This window comes from Chlamydotis macqueenii, chromosome 2 (genome assembly GCF_036417535.1).
Source record: "Chlamydotis macqueenii isolate bChlMac1 chromosome 2, bChlMac1.mat, whole genome shotgun sequence".
Classification (NCBI taxonomy): Eukaryota; Metazoa; Chordata; class Aves; order Otidiformes; family Otididae; genus Chlamydotis; species Chlamydotis macqueenii.
The window spans coordinates 43760972-43782828 of NC_141557.1; the positions used below are offsets into that span (position 1 = coordinate 43760972).

Genomic DNA, 21857 nt, shown 5'->3' on the forward strand with positions numbered 1-21857 from the left:
AAAACAAATTACACAACTTCCTAATAAAAAGCTATTACAGGCAATTCAAACATTGTGATTAATCGACACTAGGAGTAACAGAATTTGAAATTACTTCCTAAGGACAGATCTGGAAGAGGACCAAAGTAACATGTAATATTTAAAAAAAAAAATCTGGTTTATCCTTGGATTTTTTTTTAACTATATTCAATTCAAGATACTACAAAAGAACTAGAAAAACAAACAGCTTTATTGATGTCCCCAGCCATTACATGTTTTGTTCAAGGCAATATAGATGAATTCAAGCCATTCCAATTGCCAAAAAGCATTCACTAGTAGAAAAGGGTTTCTTCAGCTCTCTCAAAAACTTCTTTCCAGTTCTCCAGGTCTCATGTGCTCCAGGTGCCCTACAATCTGTGGGGTCTCAGAGCGAAGTGTTTTCCTGGTAGGCAGCACTGGTAACCGAAGCTGACAGTAGAAGCTGAAGAACTTTGGCATGGTGAGAGACTTTCAGTGCATGAGATGCCTGATACGCAGCTGTGAGCCTCCTCAAAGAGTCGATGCTCCAGAACTGCCCTTTACCAAGTAAATGCCACAAAAGCACAAATCAACAGGCTGGTGTGGGATGGTGCGGACAAGTTCTGCCCATAATCACTTAACAGGAAAAGGGGTCAGAAAACAGTATAGTTTTTCTACTCAAAGAACAGTTAGCTCTACTCAAGAGCAAACAGCAGCATGGAAGAACAAGTAGCAAGCAAATGTGGTCCTAGTGTCTCCTGTCTACATCAAACAAGCATAAAAAACAAAGAGCTTTTTCTATCACCAGAAGATAGAAATGTGTACTGACAGGCTGTTAATTGCTTTTACAACTAGAAAAGAGACTGTATGCTTGCCATAGTTCGCTGTCTCCGTCCAAAGTACCTCAGAGAAGCAAAAGCACACAGCAATATCATGAACATATTTTTCTAGTTTTTAGAGTGCACTTTTGCATGAAACTTAGCATTTTCACAACTAATTTCAAACAAATAGGGTACTATAAAGAAAAAAAGTACAGTAAGTAATTAATAAAAGCAGCCACCATCATACATGGTTTGCATCTAACCAATGTCAAGTCTCAGACCCAGCAGAAATGGCCTATAGAGACACAGCATGCTTACCTCTGTATTTGGTTGCAGTGCCTGTCCATCCTGGGCTGCAGATGGTACAATGGCCCACGTAATGTTGGCACTAGCAGATGATAAGGAGCTGAGGGCACCATTTTTCAGTTGCTCTGTGGAGTGTGACTTGGGCCCAGGCCATCCTAGGATACCTTCTGAAGCAGAAAATGGGTGTAAGCTTTTGTACAAGAGACAGATTACAGATTACTTCCATTCACCTCATCATTCTACTAATATAAATGAACTGCTATCTCTTACTTGCTTCCGTGCACAGTTTTACTTTAGTAACAGAAATACTCCAGCATCCTCTATGTCAATTTATGTGATAAATATTTTTTTTAAGTCAATGAAGGAAGACTTTAAAATATTACTCCTACCACCAGACAGAATTATACAGAAAGATTATACAATCTGGCACACCTTGGTAATTAAGCAATCATTCTTTATCCACTATTTTTATAGTTACAAAGTTATCCAAGTAAACCCTCGGTTTCTTCTGCCTGAAATTAGAGTTTTAAGCTTAGCAGCTGTATTTTATTCCTATCTGTACTATTAAAAGTTCTTTCTAGATTAAGAGCTAAAATGCTTTACTGGTCCCAAGACCACAGTTTAGAAGAGGTCTCATTAGAAAGATACAAATTAAATACGAATCAAACAGAACCAGAACAAGAACAACCCTTATTTCTGGGGGCACCTGATTTCCAGGATGGGTCAGTATTTAATGATGCCAGGACAGAAAAAAAATGACCAGCTGAGGCAACCACACAGTTGTTCCTTCCTTAATATGCTCTAAAACATATTATCAACATTCAAATCAGTAGCCCTCAGCATAGGTCTTAAATTTCAGCTAATTAATTACGCGCTGCTATAAAATGCAGATATGGATAAGAAAATTGCAGCTCCTCAATCATTACCATAATTTGTATATGAAAATACATTTAGTGCCATAGGGAGGATCTCCTTCTCTCATCACTCACAACTTCTAAAGATGATCCGAATCAACACAAATACATTAAAGAACACACAGTTTCTCCTCTCTGTATCACCAGGGGTTATCGGAGGTTGCCTCCTCATTAAAGTAAATAGTTTGATTTGGTGAAGTAATGCCATGTACTATTATATTAACACTTACATTATTAAAAAATCGGCCACAAATCCTACAGTTGACCTCTTACCAAATTCTAAAGATAAAATAAGTCATCCAATCTTTTCCTCAAGCAATCCATTTTCTCTCTGCAGACAAAATCTATTCACTGTAAACAATTGTTTTTAAATTTTTTTTAAATTTAATTTCTGTAAATAAGCACAAGGTCCCACTTGAATAAATACCTTGCTTCAGGGGAAATTTTTAAGTGTGAACATTTACTTCACCATCACATATTTTTTAAAACAATATAATAGCTTTCCTCTTCAGTGCAAACAAACAATAAAAAGATTATTTTCTTCATCTTTCTCCACATATTTTCAACACTCTCTTACAGAAATAGAAACTGTTAGAACTATGCAAGCATGTGTTTCCACCTGTCCCAAGGGCAATGCTGCCCTCACAAAACAAGAAATCTTGTCAACTTAATCAATTTTTAAACAGACCTTAACAACACATTATGACCTAGCCAACACCAATAGGATGCCAAGAGTTAAGGTCCAAAGGATAAAGCACATCTGTTTCCTCAACACCTCTGCATATGAGAAAAATTGTTTCCTTAAATTCTGTGTGCCTGGAACTTGACTACTTTGCAGAACAGACATATGCAGTAAAAGATATTAGTCATACGCCACAGAAACTAACTAAATAAAAAGTCATATCTCTGAACAAGTTGAAAAAATTCCATGTCTAGTTTCAAAGTGCCATCAGAAAACCTTTGATGATCTTTAACGTACAAATGTTACTCTGAGATGTCAGCATTCTCATATCATCCCAAGGGAGTTGCCATATACCTAATGTAGCAGCCTACTTTTCAGGCAAAAGTAAAGCATAAAGACCGAACTCATCAGAAATAATTTTAAAATCAACTACCATCAGAATACAATCTCTACATAGAAAGCAAATGGACACAATAACATGGCCCCTACTTCACTCACATTATCAGTTGGATACCCAAAACATTCTCGTCTGCACTAGTAGAAATTACTCTTACCACAAAATAGTATGGGTAGTTGTTCTCTGTCCCACATCAAATCAAATTATTTTATTGGCATTTACTCTCTGCAGACTAAACTGCCATCTGTAAATAACATGATGCACACTAATGGAGTTGCCATCTTTGCCACTTTATGGCACCCAAAATTTTCTATCAATAGTTCAATTCCTGTTCTTCTAAAGACTTCCAGAAAAAAAAAGAGATAAAAACTAAACATATTATAAGAAAGAAAGTCTATCTTCAAAGTTGGATAAGAATAGGAAGAAATTGCTGTCACTGTTTTGTTTTTAAGCCAGATTTTTGCTGTGTCCTCACAGTCATAACCAAAGACAGCTGAACAGTAAATTCAATTCTTATTTTCACACATTTCACAATTCTAAAGAAATTCTCCAGAAAAGCAGTCACAAATTATATAAAAGCACTGACAGCTACCCAGCTACTTTACTATTTGCTTTAAGACTATGCAAAGCACTACGCTAATTAAAACAAAACATCTATTTCTGCACTAAACGACGCAAAAACCAGAAAGGACGTACCAAATACACAACTAGTAAAATCAGTTAGATCTCTTCTACCTGCACAGTGCTGGTTTTGTGGTTCCAGGAGTGAAAACGGAAGCCCGGATTCCTCTGGAAGTTTAGTGCATATTTCACACAAAATGAGAGTTCTTATAGAAAATACCCTCAAATGAGCTTCCTTCCCATTTCCCCTCAACTTCGATTTCCACTCTGATGAACACGCAGCAGACAAATCCACCAAGGCACAGGAGAATGCTTCTACATAAGGAAAGTACAGCATCCAGACACAACCTACTCTCCTCTTTTCCCTATAGCAATGCTACAGTTCACAAAACTCTATTTCAGATGGCACAACAGGCTGTATCCCACACAACTGTCCTCAGGAGAAACGTGAAATCCTTTCACAGGTGTACACAGCAGGAGGGAGGGAAATCCTCCCCAAAGAGAAGGTTCACAGGAGATTTTTCAGTTAAGCAAAGTTGATGATTTTCTTTTGTTGGTTCTGATATTCTAGGTACCTGATGTACCTTTAAACTATGTTTCTGAGTGATAATTGATGCATAAAATACGCTTAACACCCACCTCAATTCTCTAACAAAAACCTTGCTATTTTTAAGTCCTCTGGTCTTGGTTTATAGACTGAAAAAAAAAAAAATCACTTACATTTTTTCCTGGCACAATTGTAAGCTAACATCTATTCATAAAAGTCTTGCAACACACTATAAATATACTCTAACAAATACCCCCTTAACAATGCAATGGTAGGCCTTCAGGAGAGACCAAGATAAGATCTGGATTCCTTCTCCTGCCTGGGATTGATGTGACAGTTTTTTCTCTCAGCTGAATCCTGCAGCAGGCTGAACCAGCAACAGCAAGCAGCAGTTGCATATCTGCTTTTCAGATTAGAAAGACAACATTCTATTTGCTAGTGCTGTGAGGGGACTAGAAAACAATACTATCTTCCAAAGAAAGAATATATAAGGAATAACGTATTAGCATTTAGGTAGAATGTCAAATGGTTTTGGTTACTCTCAAGTGAAGCAAGTCTAGCGATGATGTATTTAAGAGAAACCTGACTGACCATGCCAAATTTAGTAAATTACACCAGTAACAAAAAAGTATGTTCTCCTCTGTCTTCTCTCTTCACTCTTCCCTGCCCACAAGCATTGGGGGCAGGGGGAAGCGTTTACAGAAGAAAGAGGACTCCTCTGATCATTTTTCTCTCCTCCTGCCATCTCAGCTGCTGGAAAATCCCTAGTTGCCATTTGTCACCAAATGGAAAGCATCTTGACTTTGCCTTTCCTACCCATTTATTTTCTCCAAAAAGGAGGCAATAGAGAATCTGCTAAAACAAAGTTCAAGTATATCTCCTTCCAATTCCAGAATCATCTTCAATCCATTTGCTGCCATGGAGGCCAAAATAAGCAGTATTTGCACATTCAAATGAACTTCAGAAAAATCCATAGTGAGGATGAGTTTGGGTTTTGTTTTTAAAAAACCCTCAAAAAAAAAAAAAGAAACCTTCTATTTTACACTTTGGAAAAGTGGGCAAGTGAGAAGCAGAAAACTATAGAAGGGGATTCCTATCAGATAGATGCTTTATTCAGTAAATTAATGGCTAATGCAAAACACAGACTAGAAGAATGGATTTATCCGTGCAGGCTGCTACTACAAGACAGGATTCTGTCTGCCAAAACACTAAATTAAAAAAAAAAAAAAAAACCAAACCAGACTTAAAACACAACATAAGCTGGTAAAGCTACTTTAAAACAAAGATTCAAATCTGCTCTCGTCTCAGTTTGGGAGGGAGGATGTTAACTATAGCAGTCAATAGGCTCTAGAGATATTCTTCTGCCAAAGACTACCCAGGCAGAAAAAAATAACACTAGAAGTTTTAAAGTTTGAAGTGAAGACAGAAGTTTCTCCTCCACATTTTTATTTTAAAAGGCACCTGTTTCCTGTCTGTATGCTAAATGAGCTCCAGCTTGTTCACAAGGCACTTAATGCTCATTAGCAAATACTTTACACAAATACATGTGCCCAAGTGGTGACATTCTTGGCCACTAAGAAAATCCATGACATTTTTCTCCCTCCTACAAAAAGAGCAAAATTCCTAAACCCGAAGAAGCTTGTATAGGTGTAATCCCTCATCTTCAACTCACACTATATACGTGCAAATAATGCTTCTCCAGCATATTTTTCAATGAAAGAAAAAAATTACAAAGAATTTAGCCAGTGATCTATGCACATACCTTTAATAATGACAGCTAGAAATGAAGTTGACATTATTTTGATTTAACAGTAGAAACACAGACAGGATTTTGCTTCACTGACTGTTCTTGTTGATATACTTCCAAAATCAAGAACTAACATAAGAGACAATCATGAAATCCCTTCCTTGAAACTTTAGAGTGGAAATAAAACTTGTATTGACTACCCTTCAAGACAAGATTGAAGACTTCAGTTTAATCTTCACGTCTGCTTGTAGGCTTGAGGTCTAAGACTGACAACTCGTGAGAAACATGAAAATGAAGAGGAAAAATCATGTCATCCTCAAACTATTTCACGACAAAAGATGTCATAAAAACATTTGAAGTCAAGACCTATACAATCCTAGATTCCACTAAACTGCACGTCCAAGCTGTTTTCTTTCTACTTGTATTGCTGGAAAACAAAGCAACATATACATCAAAAGAAAGGAGATAATTTTTCTGTTTAAAACAATAAAGGGTTGTAAGTCTGTTTAAAATAGCTATTATTTAATTATAATCTTGATGAGTGCATTCCATAAGTACTAGGTGAGAAGCTCTCAGCTACTTTCAGTCCTTGCTTTAGAAGCAGTAAGATTGCAAGGCCTACGGTGCACAGAGAAAGCAGATATATAGCTACTTTTACAGGCAGTTTTCCTCTCTTTATGGCATAACAGTGAGAGCTTTTGATGCTGAACTCAAGGGTAAATTCAAATCACCAAAGCTAAGCCACTGATTATTTCTCACACTCCACATGAGCAGGACTGTGCTGCTTTGTGGACTTGATGGCTTTCATGAACCACAGAATAGAAGCAAGAAAACAAGTTACCAAATTCCTATCTTGTCTCTCTCTACAAAATTCAGTGGATCGTGCCTCACAGTGCCCACTAGCATCCTGGACACCATGCAGTAATGAGACAGCACTGGGATGGAAACATTTGGCACTAAATTGCACCAGGGCCATCACATCTCATGGGAAAGGAGTCTGAGACTTCCTATTAGAGGAATATACAGCTTTTAAATGAAAAAGAGTCATTTTCACTCAACAGTAACAACAGGGGACAGTAAAGGTCATCTTTTGGTTATGCCTTGTGGGTATGAAATTTAAGAAAATACACCTGGGGGACACAGAACTGAAATGAAATAGATCATCTCAGAATCAGAGTTTGCTAGAGGATTACTTAAAGGCATTAGTCTGATTAGGTATGAGTTTATGCAGCTTTGATGACTCTGAAACTCTACCAACTCCGCAGAAATGTTAAGTCTATCAAAGTACGCCTGGACAAGATTAAGTGTTTAGGAAAATCAGTAATCAAGACTTGTAGGCCAGGTTCTTTCAGGCAACTGTGTTGCATAACAAGGCCTGGGGAAAAGAAAAGGGAGAGAAAAATTTAAAAATCGTTTTAAAGACCGTTTACAGTCAAGGAGAAGAGACTAAATATTTCAGCAGCTTAATTACATAGCAATGAATAAGCACACATACACACTGAAGCATTAACTGTTTGCGTTCAGTTCTCACAGCTACACCAAAGTGTGAACCAGCGCTACATAAATTTGATTCCTGAAAGGATTGTTGTACAAGTTTAAAGTCTTAGGAGGAACAAAAACAGTTACGAAATTTTAAGTACTTTATAGTAGTGGGTTTCCATCATTTTTCATAAAATATGGAATTCCCTCTCAGCAATTACTAATGTTATGCTTGCTTTTCTCTGTTTTCATACACAGATCCTCAAAAATCATTATCAAGTCAAAACACAGACACTGATTTAACAGAAGATGACTAGGACACAGACTCAAGGACACGTACTGCTCAAGTCATCTATCTCTGACAGTTCACTTAGATCACATGGACAGGAAAAACAACCTTCAGAGACTTTGAAACTAGAAAGTGACTTTTCTTTGAAGGATGCTTTTCATCTTTGTTCCAAACCATTCTTTTTTGAAATTAAATTATATCAAATAATTCAATTAAATGCACTTTATTGTTACTATTTAGATACGTGCAAGTTTTTTTTTCCCCATTTTCTACAAGAAAACCAAAATACAGAAAATAAGAAATTTTTTTGTTCATTTATGTTCCTTTATGAAATATATCAGAATCTGGATGTAGGAAAGCAATGATGTACCATAGTATAGTTGTCAAAGTTTTTATGCTGCTTTTTTCCAACAATCCTTTTTACAACATTTGCCTACTCAGCTGACCCTCTCACATGTCTATTCTCCCCACAATGGGAATTCTTCAGAGGGCTTCCTACCTAGCTGTCTTGGCATCCCTGAGGGCATATCCTGCCCTGTAGTAAACCTGCTATATGTAAGGACAGGTTGGGGTCAATATTGTTGAAACACCTGAAGAAAACACAAAAAGCCACTCCATATCCAGAGTTCTGTTGCTGCTACTCCTCTTAGCCTGCTCCTGCTCTTACACTAGGCAGTGCAGCTCATGTGTGGAAAAACACTGACCACTCTTTCAGAAAGCTAAAATTCCAACTTCCGATATTACAGACAGAGATACAGAAATGGGTGAACTGAAAAAACTTGAGCTACATGGGGACTGAGAGGTTCATGCTTGCAAAGCTCAATGTAGAACCACACTGTTTGACACTTTAGGGTCATAAAAATTAGCCACAGTTTTGGGGTTTTTTTAAATAGCGGCATGGAGAAGTGTTTCAGGATTTAAGCAAAACTACAGACTGGAATAAATCCGCCTCAGCAGCATCTTTCCATGTTGAAAACTAGAAATATGATTTTCACTGTAGCATTGCATAATATTACAAGTATTTTTATCAAGGAAATCTGTATTGTGATTTTAAGCTCAAAAAAAAAAAAAAAAGAAAGAAAGAAAGAAAAAAAAAAAAAAAGGCAAAACAACCAAGCAGGTTCTGCACTGTCATTAAGAATGTAGACTTATCTACCTGTTCTCCACTATCCCTTTTTTTTGGTCTTGCTGTCTTCAGAACTTGATTTCCCTGAGAAGACTTAGGACAATCTCTTTCCTCCTCTCTTCTAATTTCAATAGATTTTGCATCTTTTTTTAGGCAAAGAAAAAAAATTATTATACTTGAAGCTGTAGAAGCTTACAAGCTGCTCACCTCAACTTGCCTCTCTGAGGAACGGTTAATTTTGCCTGCTTCAGTACCATAATAAAAACCCCAAGGCACATAAAATAATAACCAAGAGAGCTTGTGCTCACCTGATGACAGTGTCCTGTTATGATGCTGGCCCACTTGATGCATGCTTTGCTGTAATAGAGTCAGGCATTCTCCAAGGCAGCTCAGGGTGGCAGCAGAGGTAGCTTTTAAAAGCAGCAAGTCCTGATCCAAGGCAGAAAGGGGCCCAGAACTTGGGAGAGCTTCAATGGCTTGTACAAGATTCTTCTGTTGTCCCTCAACTTGGCTCATGATCTGGTAAAGGTCCAAAAACATCTGCTGTCATAGGAAATATCACCATGTAGCTGTTAAATTCTTATGGGTTGATATAATGACTAAATGTGAAGAACTACCACAAATGGATGTTAATGTTCCAAGCCAAACATACCATATACATACCTACAAAAACGAAGGGCTTGAGACTACCAAAGGCCTGTAAAAATGTCAAGACTATGTTAGAGAAAATAGTCTCTTAAAATAGTAGGTTCATAGTAGGTTTGATAGAGTGTCTCATACTTTCTGGAAGTCTTCATAAGGAAAAGTACGAAAATTCTACCTCCTTCTCCATTATTGATTTAGGCTTAGATTTTTCTTTCCTTTACATGTGATCTGAGACACCCAATGAAGCTACACTGTCCCTTCTCCTTCTTTCCTATATAAAATAACTAATCACAGTTTAAGAATGGCCATTTTTAATTTCTCAAGCATCAGTAAGGAACTGTTTATACAAAATTAAGGTAACTTGTAAGTTTACAGACATTAGCATAGGACGCAATATAGAGTATTTATTTACTATCAGATATGAATACCAGCTGTCAGGGACAAAGTTCATCTGTTTCTAGATTTGGACCATCCAGATGAAGATGAAATGTGTGCTTGTATAGCAGATAAAAACATTATTTGAGTAGGCTGTTCCTTAAACAAATTGGCAAGCTTTCAAATCCTTTCTCAAGCCAAAAGAAAAAGGAGATGTTTAAAACTCCTCTCTTCGTTTCTATAGCCTGTAGGAAATTACACACGCACATGACAAGCCTCTTTTCTTACACTTACCTTGCAAAAAACTTACTGCAAAAAAATTACAGGTTCATACCTGAGGTATCCAAAGCTTTAAGAAAAAATACCTGAAGACTTTGTAAGCAACAAAGATTTCAAGCTCCACTTGTCCAAGTTACTAGATGGTAGAAGTGTATTATGATGAACGTCGTTACTTTTTTTACGATTATTATATTTTCAAAGTACAGTGTGCTTCCTGCCGCTTCCCTATGCTGTGATAAATAGACTGATTGAAAATGCATACTTTTAGCGCACTGAAAATCAAGAAAGGAAACTGAACTCAAAGATGCAAATAACTATCCTTGCAAAGAGCAGAACGAAGTAAAAAGCTGTTGTTGCAAGGTTTGTAAGAAAATTTAGCTAAATGCCTTTCTGAAGGTTACAATAATGACATTTTAAGAGTCAATGTTTAAAACAGAGGACAAAGCTTCAGCAGAAGCCACAGTCAATTTTAATTCCCTTTGACAGAAAACAAGATCAGTCAGAAGGTGACACAGACCTCCACGATGGGCAGCTTTAGGGAACTGCTAGAAAGCCAGGCAGTCCTCTGCTTTGAGAAGTTACATACCACATAACTGAGCTCCATAGCACAGACAGAGGATTGCTTCAAAGCTAAAACAAAAGCAAGTGCACCACAGATACACACTCATGCAAACATTCCTCCCTCAAGAAGAGAGCTTAGGAAGGCAAACTGAAGGAATGGCTAGAAGAAAAAAAAAAGATCTCCCTGGAAGACAGCACAATATAATTGTAGGGAACACCAATTCCCTCATTTTCCCATCCTGAATAGAAGTTGAAAACCCGACATTCTCATGCTTCACAGCAACAGAAATGTTCTATTTTCATTTCTAAGTGATCAGTTTTCCTACCTTCCTTTTTTTAAGAAAATTTTTGTCAGAAACAGGTTACATTCCCAAAGATTTGCTTCCACAGGAAATAAAATGCAAAATAAAACTTTGAAAACTTCAAAGATTGCCATTTCCCCCTCCTCCTCAATAAAGGACACCTACATTTTTCTGCCGCTAAGGCAAGAGCATAAGATAACTGACCAGAGCGCTTACGAAATATTTGGAAAAATCAACTGAATGTTTGCAGTTATTACCTAGCCCCAAGCTTTACAGGCTTTTATCAACTATATTCTTCCGAGACTAGAAGAAATTCAAATAAAATCAAGTATTTATTCTCCCTTTATCCAAAACAAGGTATTGCTCGGAGTCTTACTATTCTCTGACTGACCTAAGAGAGTTTTAAAGAAGCCTTCTGGATTTATCCTTTCTGTGCTACCTAGTTTCATGTTATAGTTGTGATACCAGCAGCTGCTGTACAGACCTGATGCAGCAGACGACACCAGGAACAGCAACTTCTGTGCAGGATTCAAGGATTGCTGAACATCTGCTGCTCAACACTCACTTTGTTTAAGATGCTGAACAAACAGAAGAAAAAGGAAGAACCTCCCCTACTCTAGAAAGTCACAGAACAACTCTGTGGCAAAAAGGGAAGGAAATGACATATATTATGAAAATAACAGAACTTTTTTTTACATGCTTGCCAACGTATTTTTTTTAAACAAGTCATTGACAAATGATTTTAAGAGAGGTGAAGTGTGGTTGTTCTAAAAAGAGTAAACCAATGAGGAGCTAATACAAAACCACCAAATCGTCCTAAACGAAACTCATTAAACACATTGACACTTAACAGGACAGGCACTAGCCATGCAGCTATTATCCTCTAGCTTACCTGTGGGCCTGCTTTTTGCTATCTCGGAGGGAGAAGAGTCAGCGTGCTTGATTTATTAGCACTCTAAGCTAGTTTCAAAACTACAATGAAAAGCTTTGATTTTGAGAAAGTTAAATTGCAACTTTCTTTTTCCAAAGTGAAACAACTTGCTTATTTTTTAATTACTTTGCTCCTACACAGGGCTATTCGAGTACCTTAAAGCTCTCCATCTGCAAATACAGACAGCTCAAAGTCTCTACTTTTTACAACAGCAAAGACTATTTTCCTCACTAGGTCATCCCCGCTCTACTGCTTGCTTCAGAACAGGCAATTCTCATCTTCTGTTGCTGCCTGCTTCCTCCTCTCCCTGGCTGATCTTAAAATCCTGTGTGATTGCTTTCCCTAGCTCCTCTAGCCACAGCAACTGGTAACTGCTCCTTTGCAGCTGGAATTGCATCTCCTGGATCTTCCTGTTGTGAACACGCTGCCAACCACATGTATGGGACATGGTAAGATCCCCAACAAATGGGTAAGTAGAAATTATTCTCGAGGTCACTCCCACAGTGCGTGAAAGACAGGCAGAAAAAGCTATGAGATACCTTAGGATTGGGAAGAAATGTGTTTCAGACATAACAAGAAAGAAAGAACATTCTTTCATACAGTAAATAAGCTAAAATTAGCTGCTAAAAATTAATTTAAGAAATAATAATGAAAAATTGAGATGCTACTTTCTGTGCTAAAAGAAAAAATTACAGTAATTCAATATTTTGTTAAAATACTAGATGATGTATTAATCTTTCCCATGCAGAGAAATTATCTTACAAAACCTGAATGTCTTTTTTTATTTAAGACTTCAATTTATTGCTGAAACTAGAAAGAGAGAGAGAGAGATTCACAACTATTAAGTGCAATAGTAAACTCTCTGCTAAAGATTTTTCATCCCATTCTAAAACAAAGATAAACAGAAATTTCAGAGGAAGAAAACTGAATAGCCACACCTAAAAGGGAGAGCATATGACTGCTTTTGACATTATTTTTTTTACAGTGGAAATGCTCTTGTCATCCAGACTCGAGGACTAACAGGCCTAACTCTGTTTGTCAAGCCCAGATGGGCAGTATGATAATCAGAACATCTTTCCTTCTAGAATTACTGATCCTACAGGATTTCACCCAACTAACACAGCACATCACAACAACCTAAAGCAAACACCAGCTTTAAGTCATCGACGAAACTACGTGACCCACAGCTGTCTCGGGGGCATCTCCCAAGACACAGTGATTTCAAGCTCCCTGAAGCAAAGGAAAAATGACCTCAGACATATTACCTCAGAGAGCAAGCAGACACTGTGTCTTTGTCATACAGGACACGTGGAGAGTCCTGTCTTTCTACGTCACAATTTAAATACTTCAGATCTTCCCAGCCTTCTTTTGGAATATAAAACCTGAGGTAGATTCTTCAGACCTCCCGAGCCACAATCTGATACACACATGAGCATTTTCCTTTTTGGTATTGATCTTTGCACATATTGAATCCTTTCACAGCAGGTATTAAGATACACCTATCTGTGTGTATGAAAAAATCCAGAACACACCAGAGCAAAAGAAAAATATTCTCTTAGCACGGAGATCCCACATAAATTCTGTATTGTCAGGCTCCTCTGTGACATGCTAGTAATCATTCATCAAGGAGATGTTCAGCTCCATCAGTTAATAACTTTCTCTACTGTAGTATTATCTGTGCACCACCACTAGCAGCATATTGTCTGCCTACTTATCTCCAGGCAATTCCTCTGAAAGATTTAATGCAGTGATTTTTATTTTTAAATCCTTTCCATTACTGACTGCATGCAAGTTGAAAACAATTATTAAAAACATAGGAAAACAAACAACACTGCTCCTAAGAAAAACAGAGCATCTGTAAAAATAAACAATTGCATGGGACAACCTTCAGATGTTTAAATAGTAACAGAAATGCGACACGGATTATTTTCTTACCAACCCTAAGACAAGTTGCCCTTGTGAGAATTTTACTGCCTTCAAAGGCTGGGAATTAGCCAGTTTCCTTCTTCAGTTTTCAGGGTTATTTTTGTTTGGTTTGTTGTTTGGTTGGTTTGTTTGGTTTCTTTTAGAATAAATTAAGTGTTATATGAAAACATGGTATCTCTCGCTATCATACACACATATACATTTTCTGCAAATACTAGTTTCTTGCTTTCAAACAATAGTACCAAAAGAAAAACATTTCAGAAGACAACGGGAAAGGATAGGGGGATACAAGGAGAGATCAGGTTTCCAAACAACCCTAGAGTAAGTCATAAGTGATATGAGTCAGAACCTTGGTTCTCATTGTTAAACAAGGATATACCACAGGGGTTTGTTTTACTCTTTTCGTTAATATAAAACACTATTTTTCTTGAAAACAAAAGTGGATGAGTGACAGAAGATAAGAAAGTTCATATACAAAAATAAAAAGCTTCTAAGTCGCTGTAAGCCAAACACATTGGGTTGCCATGTAAACCTAAAAATGTCATCAATTCTGACCTTGAGCAAGGACTCCTCCTGCAATCTTGACCTGTATTTCATCAACAACACAAGCTGTCATACTGTGAAAATTAAAAGTTAAAACAGACAGCTATTATATATACACACACATACACACACATATACCAAGTATATATCAAAATGTAAGATACAGATACCTGAAACTCAAATGTCATGAATGCAATCATACTAGTCATTAAGTTGACAACTAGCTACCAATTCAGCTCAGGTTCACAATTCCCATTTAGTGTGTCCATGAAATCTTCCCACTTTCAACTATTTATTCTGAAAAATAACACACATGCAAAAGACCACTGTAAGTACTGTTAATCACCAACTCAAAATGTATACCTCTCCAACTGAGAAGTCTGTCAAATGAAGGTAACTTCTACAACTCCAGTAAAAGTGATTTTTTTTTCCCCCGAATTTAATGCATTTTTAGTTTGAGTTAAGCATTTACACCTAACCACCACAGAGCAAGAGAATTTTGCCTTGGCTTAACTTCTGAAAAGTGTTCTCAAACTACACAAGGTCACTTGCTACGTGCCTCTTCCTACTTGACAAAAGAAATTTCCTGATAAAGATTCACAGGCTTCTCTCTTTTCTTCAGTAAAAAGTCACGTCCATAGATATTTTAATGGGATTCCATCAATAGCATGCAAGTTAGGAAGGCAAAATTACAGCTTAATATAGAACTAAAATGAAAGAGCTAGACACAGAGGTTGCTGCCAGAAGAACCACAATACATAACACAAATCTCTTCTAAAGAGAATTTTGCATTTCAGTTTTAAAAGCATCTACTATAGAAACATGTAGAAGACCAGATGACCACAAACACGCTCGAGTTCCACAAGCAACACATCTGTACACTTTGCTGTGCACTTTACACTGATCTTCCGACCAAAAAAAGACCTCCTTGAGTTGCGAACAGAAGGGAGCTTCAATCTGGATGAAGATCCATAGTAGCCTCTGTGAACACTACTATGCTAATGAGAAAAAAATATTTTAAGACAGGATCCTAGAACACCAAGTGAGATATTCTGAAAGCATCTTGGAAAGATGGAACCAGATATAATTACATCCATATCAATTGTCCTTTCTTGATTACTGCTTCCCTCCCACTACAGAGAATACACATGTAATTCTCCATTATTGTCACCTCTGGGTAGCAGCCAGCTTAACCTCAATTATTTTCAAGAAGCAAACAATGAACAATAAAATTGCAATGACTTGTTATATAATAATTATTAAGGCGTAGATACATATATCCTATCAATGAAGCTTCAAAGGAGCAAGTTAATTTTCACTTGGCATGTAATTTGCAGACAGAGCCACAAAAAGTTACAGAACAAATAGAACTATACCTCTGACAATCAGGATGGCAGCTCATCACCAGAGCACGTATCTTTTTCTTTTCAGTCCTTGCCTCTGCTTTCACAATTCTATTTCTTCCCTCGGAGGAGAATGAAAACAAGCTACCCCCACCCCCATCTGATATTTTGTTCTCTTTTCCCTAACTAAGAATCTACATATTCTCTGTTAAGAGAACAACTGAAAAGCCAGTTGTTACGTATCTTCATTGTCTCAGCTAACAAAACATTATTTCCTTTGGGGTTTTGTTTTGGCTTTTTTTGCCCAGCCTTCTCATTGCATGCTCTGCAGGGCGGTTCCTTGTGAGGAAACCCTTACAGAACAGAGGATTAAATGTCATTAGGACTGACTCTGAAAGCCAAATCCAAGACATCCAGGAGAAAACAAGGTGTGGAGGATGCACTGACTCAACTGTTTCCTGTTCTTAGCTTTCCAATCTGCTGCATCCATTGACACCGCTGCTGTTCCACTGGTCACCAGCAGCACCTCCAGGGGCTCTCCAGGGTCTTCAGCACAGGATCTACACTCCAAGGAGTAGCTGTTATTTACCAACTCCTGACATGCACTTTTAAAATTGGCTAAGTTTACTTATTCATGTCCTAGACATAATTCTATGGTCCATTCTTTACACACTCAATTCCTATTTTATATTTTTAAATTCTCTGACTTGGACACTTGCTGCATATCCTTACAAGATAGTATCATTCTGTTTTTTGAAGACAACATGCATTAATCATTTGATGGACTATAGACTTCTTACTCATTGGTCTATTATACAGTAGCTTATTAGTCACATCTCCAAACTCCCTTGCTGTTAGTTGCACAGCTACAATAATCACACTTCGTATTTTGTAGGTCTGCAGACTATTTTTAACCCATAAGGTTACTGGATTTGGGGGAGGGAGGAAAAAGGAGAGAAGAGTCTTTTTTGTTGATGGGTCTGGAAGCCTTAAACATTCATAGAATCACAGAATAGTTTGGGTTGGAAGGGACCTTTAAAGCTCCTCTAGTCCAGCCCCCCTAGAAGCAGGAATATCTCCAACCAGATCAGGTTGCTCACAACCCGGTCCAACCTGGCCTTGAATGTTTCCAGGAATGGGGCATCAACCACCTCTCTGGGCAACCTATGCCAGTGTTCCGCCACCCTCATTGTAAAAAAAAAAAAAAAAAAAAAAAAAAAATCTTTTCCTAATGTCTAATCTGAATCTATCTCCCCTCTGGTCTCTCCTTCCAGTACCAGAGGAGGAAAAGTAATCTATCTTCTCAAGAAAGTCTCAGTCTGTTGCAACTCAGGTATACAAGAGGAAGCTCCTCCTTTCCTTCAGTGCTTTAAAACAGACAGAAGCTCAGCAAGAAAAGGAGCTGACCTGTCTGTTTTACAAAAGCACTCTCCATTCAGAAGAACAAAAGACAGGATACACTTAACAGATCTTCAAACATTGAGGAGTGTATGACATCTACAACTGTCAATATGCTCTTAGGCTTTATGCACTTTATTTGAATGCAGAACACTCTCAAGGTCAATCTGACTGTCCGCTGCAAGTTTCTACAGAATTCCGATTCTTACATCAAGCAAATTGAGAAACACCAGAGAGGTTCACAGCTCTTACAACACACATGCTAGTTAGTAGAGAAGATCCAGCAGTTCTGGCAGGATCCTTGAGAATGCCTCCAGAAATCTCAGCAAAACAGCTCACCTACTTCAGGCCAAAACAAATCAGATAACTGCCCTTTGCTACCTCAGGCAGATCCCTTACTACACTTCTTTATGACCACAGTTCCAGACTTAAGGTTTAATGTATGCTTTCTGTATTCAATCTGTCTTTCTCCTCACCTGAGAAATGAGCTAGTGAAGGACAGAAAGGAAATGGGGGGGAGAGGGCGAATTACAGAAAAGACCTTGCATCCATGGAGATGGACTAGGACAAAAAGTTCAAATCTTGCCAGAGAATGTTTTAGCAGACAATTTTGGATTTTCTAAACTAGAGAACGCTTTTAATCTTAATTAATTCCCTGAGATATTCAGTTTCCTTTGAATGGCTTCGTATTTCGTAGCTTAAAAAAAAAAAAAAAAAAAAAAAAAAAAAGCTTTTCCTGTCATCTTCCCCAAATTTACTAGTTATTCACAGAATCTCTTCTTGCTGCTTAAGATCTGAAGAAGAGGACACTTTTCCCTTTGAAACCAACATAAACTTCAGGTTATTTTTCCTGTGGAAGAGGGAGATTTACAAACAAACCAAAGTACTGAAGCACTGGAGGAAAATAAAATTCCTTTGATAGTGTCAGCTATCTTAAGAGTGTTTCATGGAGCTACTCCGTAAGTCTTTAGATGAGAAGTTAATGCTTTTTAGTAAGAGCTGGCTGCCATAATAAATACTGAAGTGAAAAAGCATGATTCTGACAAACTGTATCAATGAGCACTACTTTTCCCCACAACTCAGAGAGAGTGGGCTATACATTTTCTGCAAAATTATTAGAATCAGTCTAGCACTGGACATTTTGCCAGTGGAGGGAGACCTCCGAGGATCAGGGTCTATTGCAGGAGATATGACAGATTTTCTTTTTTGCCTTTTGCGTTAGAGCTCCCTGTGGATACCCTACACGTACAGATAATGCATGACATTCGCTACCAGTATGAGGTTTGTACCAAAACAGAACTAGTAAGTACTAGGTTCTCCCACTGAGAGCTCTTTTCTTGAGCCTTTGCTAATCTAACTGCTAAATTAACCATATCCTACTAATAGTCACCTACTAAGACTTAGCAGTTACTATCAAAGATGATTCAAGGAGAACAGGACATTGGGATCTTGAGCTAAAACCACAGAGAAGAGAAAAAGCAGACAACGGCTGCTGAGTTTGTTTCACACGCCCTAAGTTGCTTCCAGTGATCCAGAACCAAAAATTAAAGAAGCAAAAAGAAGGAGCTTGCAAGTTCAAGTAAATCTCGGACAGCAACTGGCTGTCATCCAGCCAAGCAGGAAGAGTACGCTATTGTATTTTAAATCACAGAATGCAGCATTGAGAACACAGCTTATAAAAAAACACCTTGCGGGAAATTATTCTTACACAATTTAATGATAAGAATTACCATAAAATTTGCAAGGAAGGTCATTAGTTTTAGTGATTAAATGTTGCTCATAAGCAAATGTTATTCTATGGGCTCTTCTGAGTAGCAGTTTTTCTTACATACCTCAGAAGGATCACTTCGGGGAAGTTAATAGCTATACCACAGAGCTGGAAAGCATATTTTGATTATCAGCAATTAAGGCACATTTGTGAATTTTAAGTATTCAAAAGAGCACCTAAAAGGTTGCTGCTAGTCATTAAGTCAGCATCAGCAATCACAGGGAACTTCTCCTGGTTTACCGCAATATAGCACGCTATTGATAGAATCTGGTCTTTGCACTTTAAGCGAAATCAGTCTTTAGAAGAGAAAAGGCCATGTTGCACTGGAACCCGAATTACACATTTCAACAAGCATAGCTTCAAAGATGAGGAGGTTTCTCTCAGAACAAATGGTGCTAGAAAATGTAACTCTAACTTTTAAAATTTCTTATTAAAAAAAAAATATTCTATTCCACCTGGAAATACAGAAACACACATAGAGCCACTCAGAGTAGTCCAATATTCCATACAGTACTTAGCCAAACTTCTGGTGGACAGTTCCAGTGCTTCTTCCCTTTCCCAACAATGCTTATACTTCCTTTCTCTCAGTTAGCCACCTAGCTTGTAGTGTCCAAGTATAAAATAAAATTTTATTTCTGTCATACAAACAACTCTCAGGTGTGCGGTATACACTGGAATAACTTTTAATTTTAACCAAAGTAGATATTACTTCCCCACCTTACCTTCAATTCACCTCATGTTTTCTGAAAAACAAGTGAACTGTCACTATCAAGGCTATCTAATTCTGCCATTCCTGAGCCTTGAATAATGCGTACCTTTGTGACTTTTGACAAAGCATTCCAAATCCATCCCTTTTTGACTTCGCCCCATGTCCCAAAGCTGACTGCCAACTGGTTTAAGTTGACATCATTAACTTCACAGCACTGAAGTGACTCAACAAACACCACAAAGATTTTGAGTAGCCATTTTATAATATACTGTAATATGGCTGAATTGCATTTATACAACACCTTTTTCCATAAATTCATGTGTTTTCTGTCTGCCAGCCTAGACTTACCAATAAAACTGCAATTGGGTAACTGGGAATCTCTGTGAGAAAAACTGCAACCTGTCATCCCAGAACACAGTAGATATCATCAGAAGAACATGCTAATCGGTATGTGCAAGAATGTAAGACTGTTTCCTGAGCCACAGACAAATACATGAAGCATAATAAAAATTAAAAATAATTCATCAGTTACAGGTATATATCTAGTACTTTCAATACAAAGCTACATATACTGCTTTTAATACTTACACATAAGCTACAAAATTCAGGTCAAATTCAGGTTGATATAGTTCAATTTAGCTTGTTGGATGAAATGTTGCTATCCATCACGTTACTAGCCATATTTAAAAGCATATTGTCAGAAACCAGAATTGCAACCAAGAAGCAGGTAAGCAGTTGCATGGAAGTATCTCTGTAACACACACGAAGTTTCTAAAGCACTCAAAACCTGCAAGCCAAGCATTACAAATGTAGATCACAACAAGAACATGTAGCAAAAGCTGATGAGAGCTACAGTGCTTACTAGTCCCATTTGTCGTACAATCTAAGGGTTTCCTGTATTTCTTAGTGCAGCATGTAGCACTTTCGGTGTTACAAAAGGAGTTGAAGATTATAGTAAGCCACTCAATAAACATGTATAATTATGTAAACTGAATGAGCCATTTCTATGGTTACTTTCTCCTGGAAGGCATTTACATAAGTACTTTCTGTACTTAATATTTCAAACTTGGTTAGCCAGCTAATATTACATTGTCATCAATTACCACTGAGAACATTAAAAAAAAAATCTTCTAATTAATTTAATAAAAATAGCATTTAAGTGTGGGTTAACAAAACAGTCCATGTATCTTGGAAGCAGTAATTTGCATTATAAACAGAGTTGCAGAAGGTAAGTGCACCTTGTCGTGTTCAGGGTTTGCTATGAAGATCACTGCTGCACCAGCCAGCCCCCCAGAAACACACACTGGAAGCAAGGCCACTGAACAAGCAGCCACGAGATGCGATACCCTCATCTGAGAAAAGATTTACTACAGTATTTTTTCTTTAAACCATCATTTTCAAACTGTCAACTCTAAACTGAAACTACTGCAGTATTTGTGCTTTAATTGTGAAGGAAAACAGCCTCATAGCTTTCCAAAAATGTAGGCAAGTGTATGAGACGCTATGCTGGTTTATATATGCATATAAAACAGAACAGTTGAATTCTGGTTTATGTACAAAATTAAGTGAGAGTTTTGAAGGCATACAAAAGCTGGAGACTGAATTCTCTTCCCATCTGACTTCTCAAGCTCCCCTGGGAACCTACCATTTACTTAAAATTTAATGAAATATTTTAATAACTGTAAAGAGTAATCTTAGCTTCTATGCAATTGCTTAAGAAAATTAATGCTGCAGCAGTCTCTGAACGTAGCTATCATCTGCACTGTATTATCCCTAATTTATAAATTGCTATTTATTAAATGATTGAAAATTATTGTCTTTGCTCAATTACTCCTAAACTACAGACTGAAAAAAAAATAAACGAAAAGAAGCCCTGTTTGCATCATTTATATTTTTCAGATTTGGGGGGAAAAAAAAAAAATAAAATAAATGAACTAGGTTCGCTCTTGACACAACCTGCATGGACAAACAGTGTAATTTTAGTAGAACATTTACTCTGCGATTCCCATAGCAACCTTAATTCTGCCTGCCTGGGTCATCTGGAATCCAGGATGACTCAACCTTTGCATGAATACAAAACCAAATGCACAGAACAAAGTGTAGATTAGGAAGGTGTAAACCTATATGCACTCTCAGCAACCTCAAAGGTAC

The 21857-nt window shown here is 37.4% G+C and overlaps 1 protein-coding gene across 5 annotated transcripts in view; it reads right to left on the minus strand.

Moving 5' to 3' along the window:
• OSBPL10 (oxysterol binding protein like 10) overlaps positions 1–21857 on the minus strand; it is a 116965-nt gene that overhangs the window by 40055 nt on the left and 55053 nt on the right. For 2 of the 5 annotated variants that reach the window (XM_086742743.1, XM_086742746.1), the window contains exons 5-6: positions 9235–9469; positions 1137–1291 (exon numbers count right to left, since the gene is read on the minus strand). In XM_086742743.1, the coding sequence (XP_086598869.1) occupies positions 1137–1291; positions 9235–9469 (390 nt within the window). The remainder of the gene's footprint in view (positions 1–1136; positions 1292–9234; positions 9470–21857) is intronic. The other 3 variants (XM_086742747.1, XM_086742744.1, XM_086742745.1) reach the window with 3 other exon arrangements.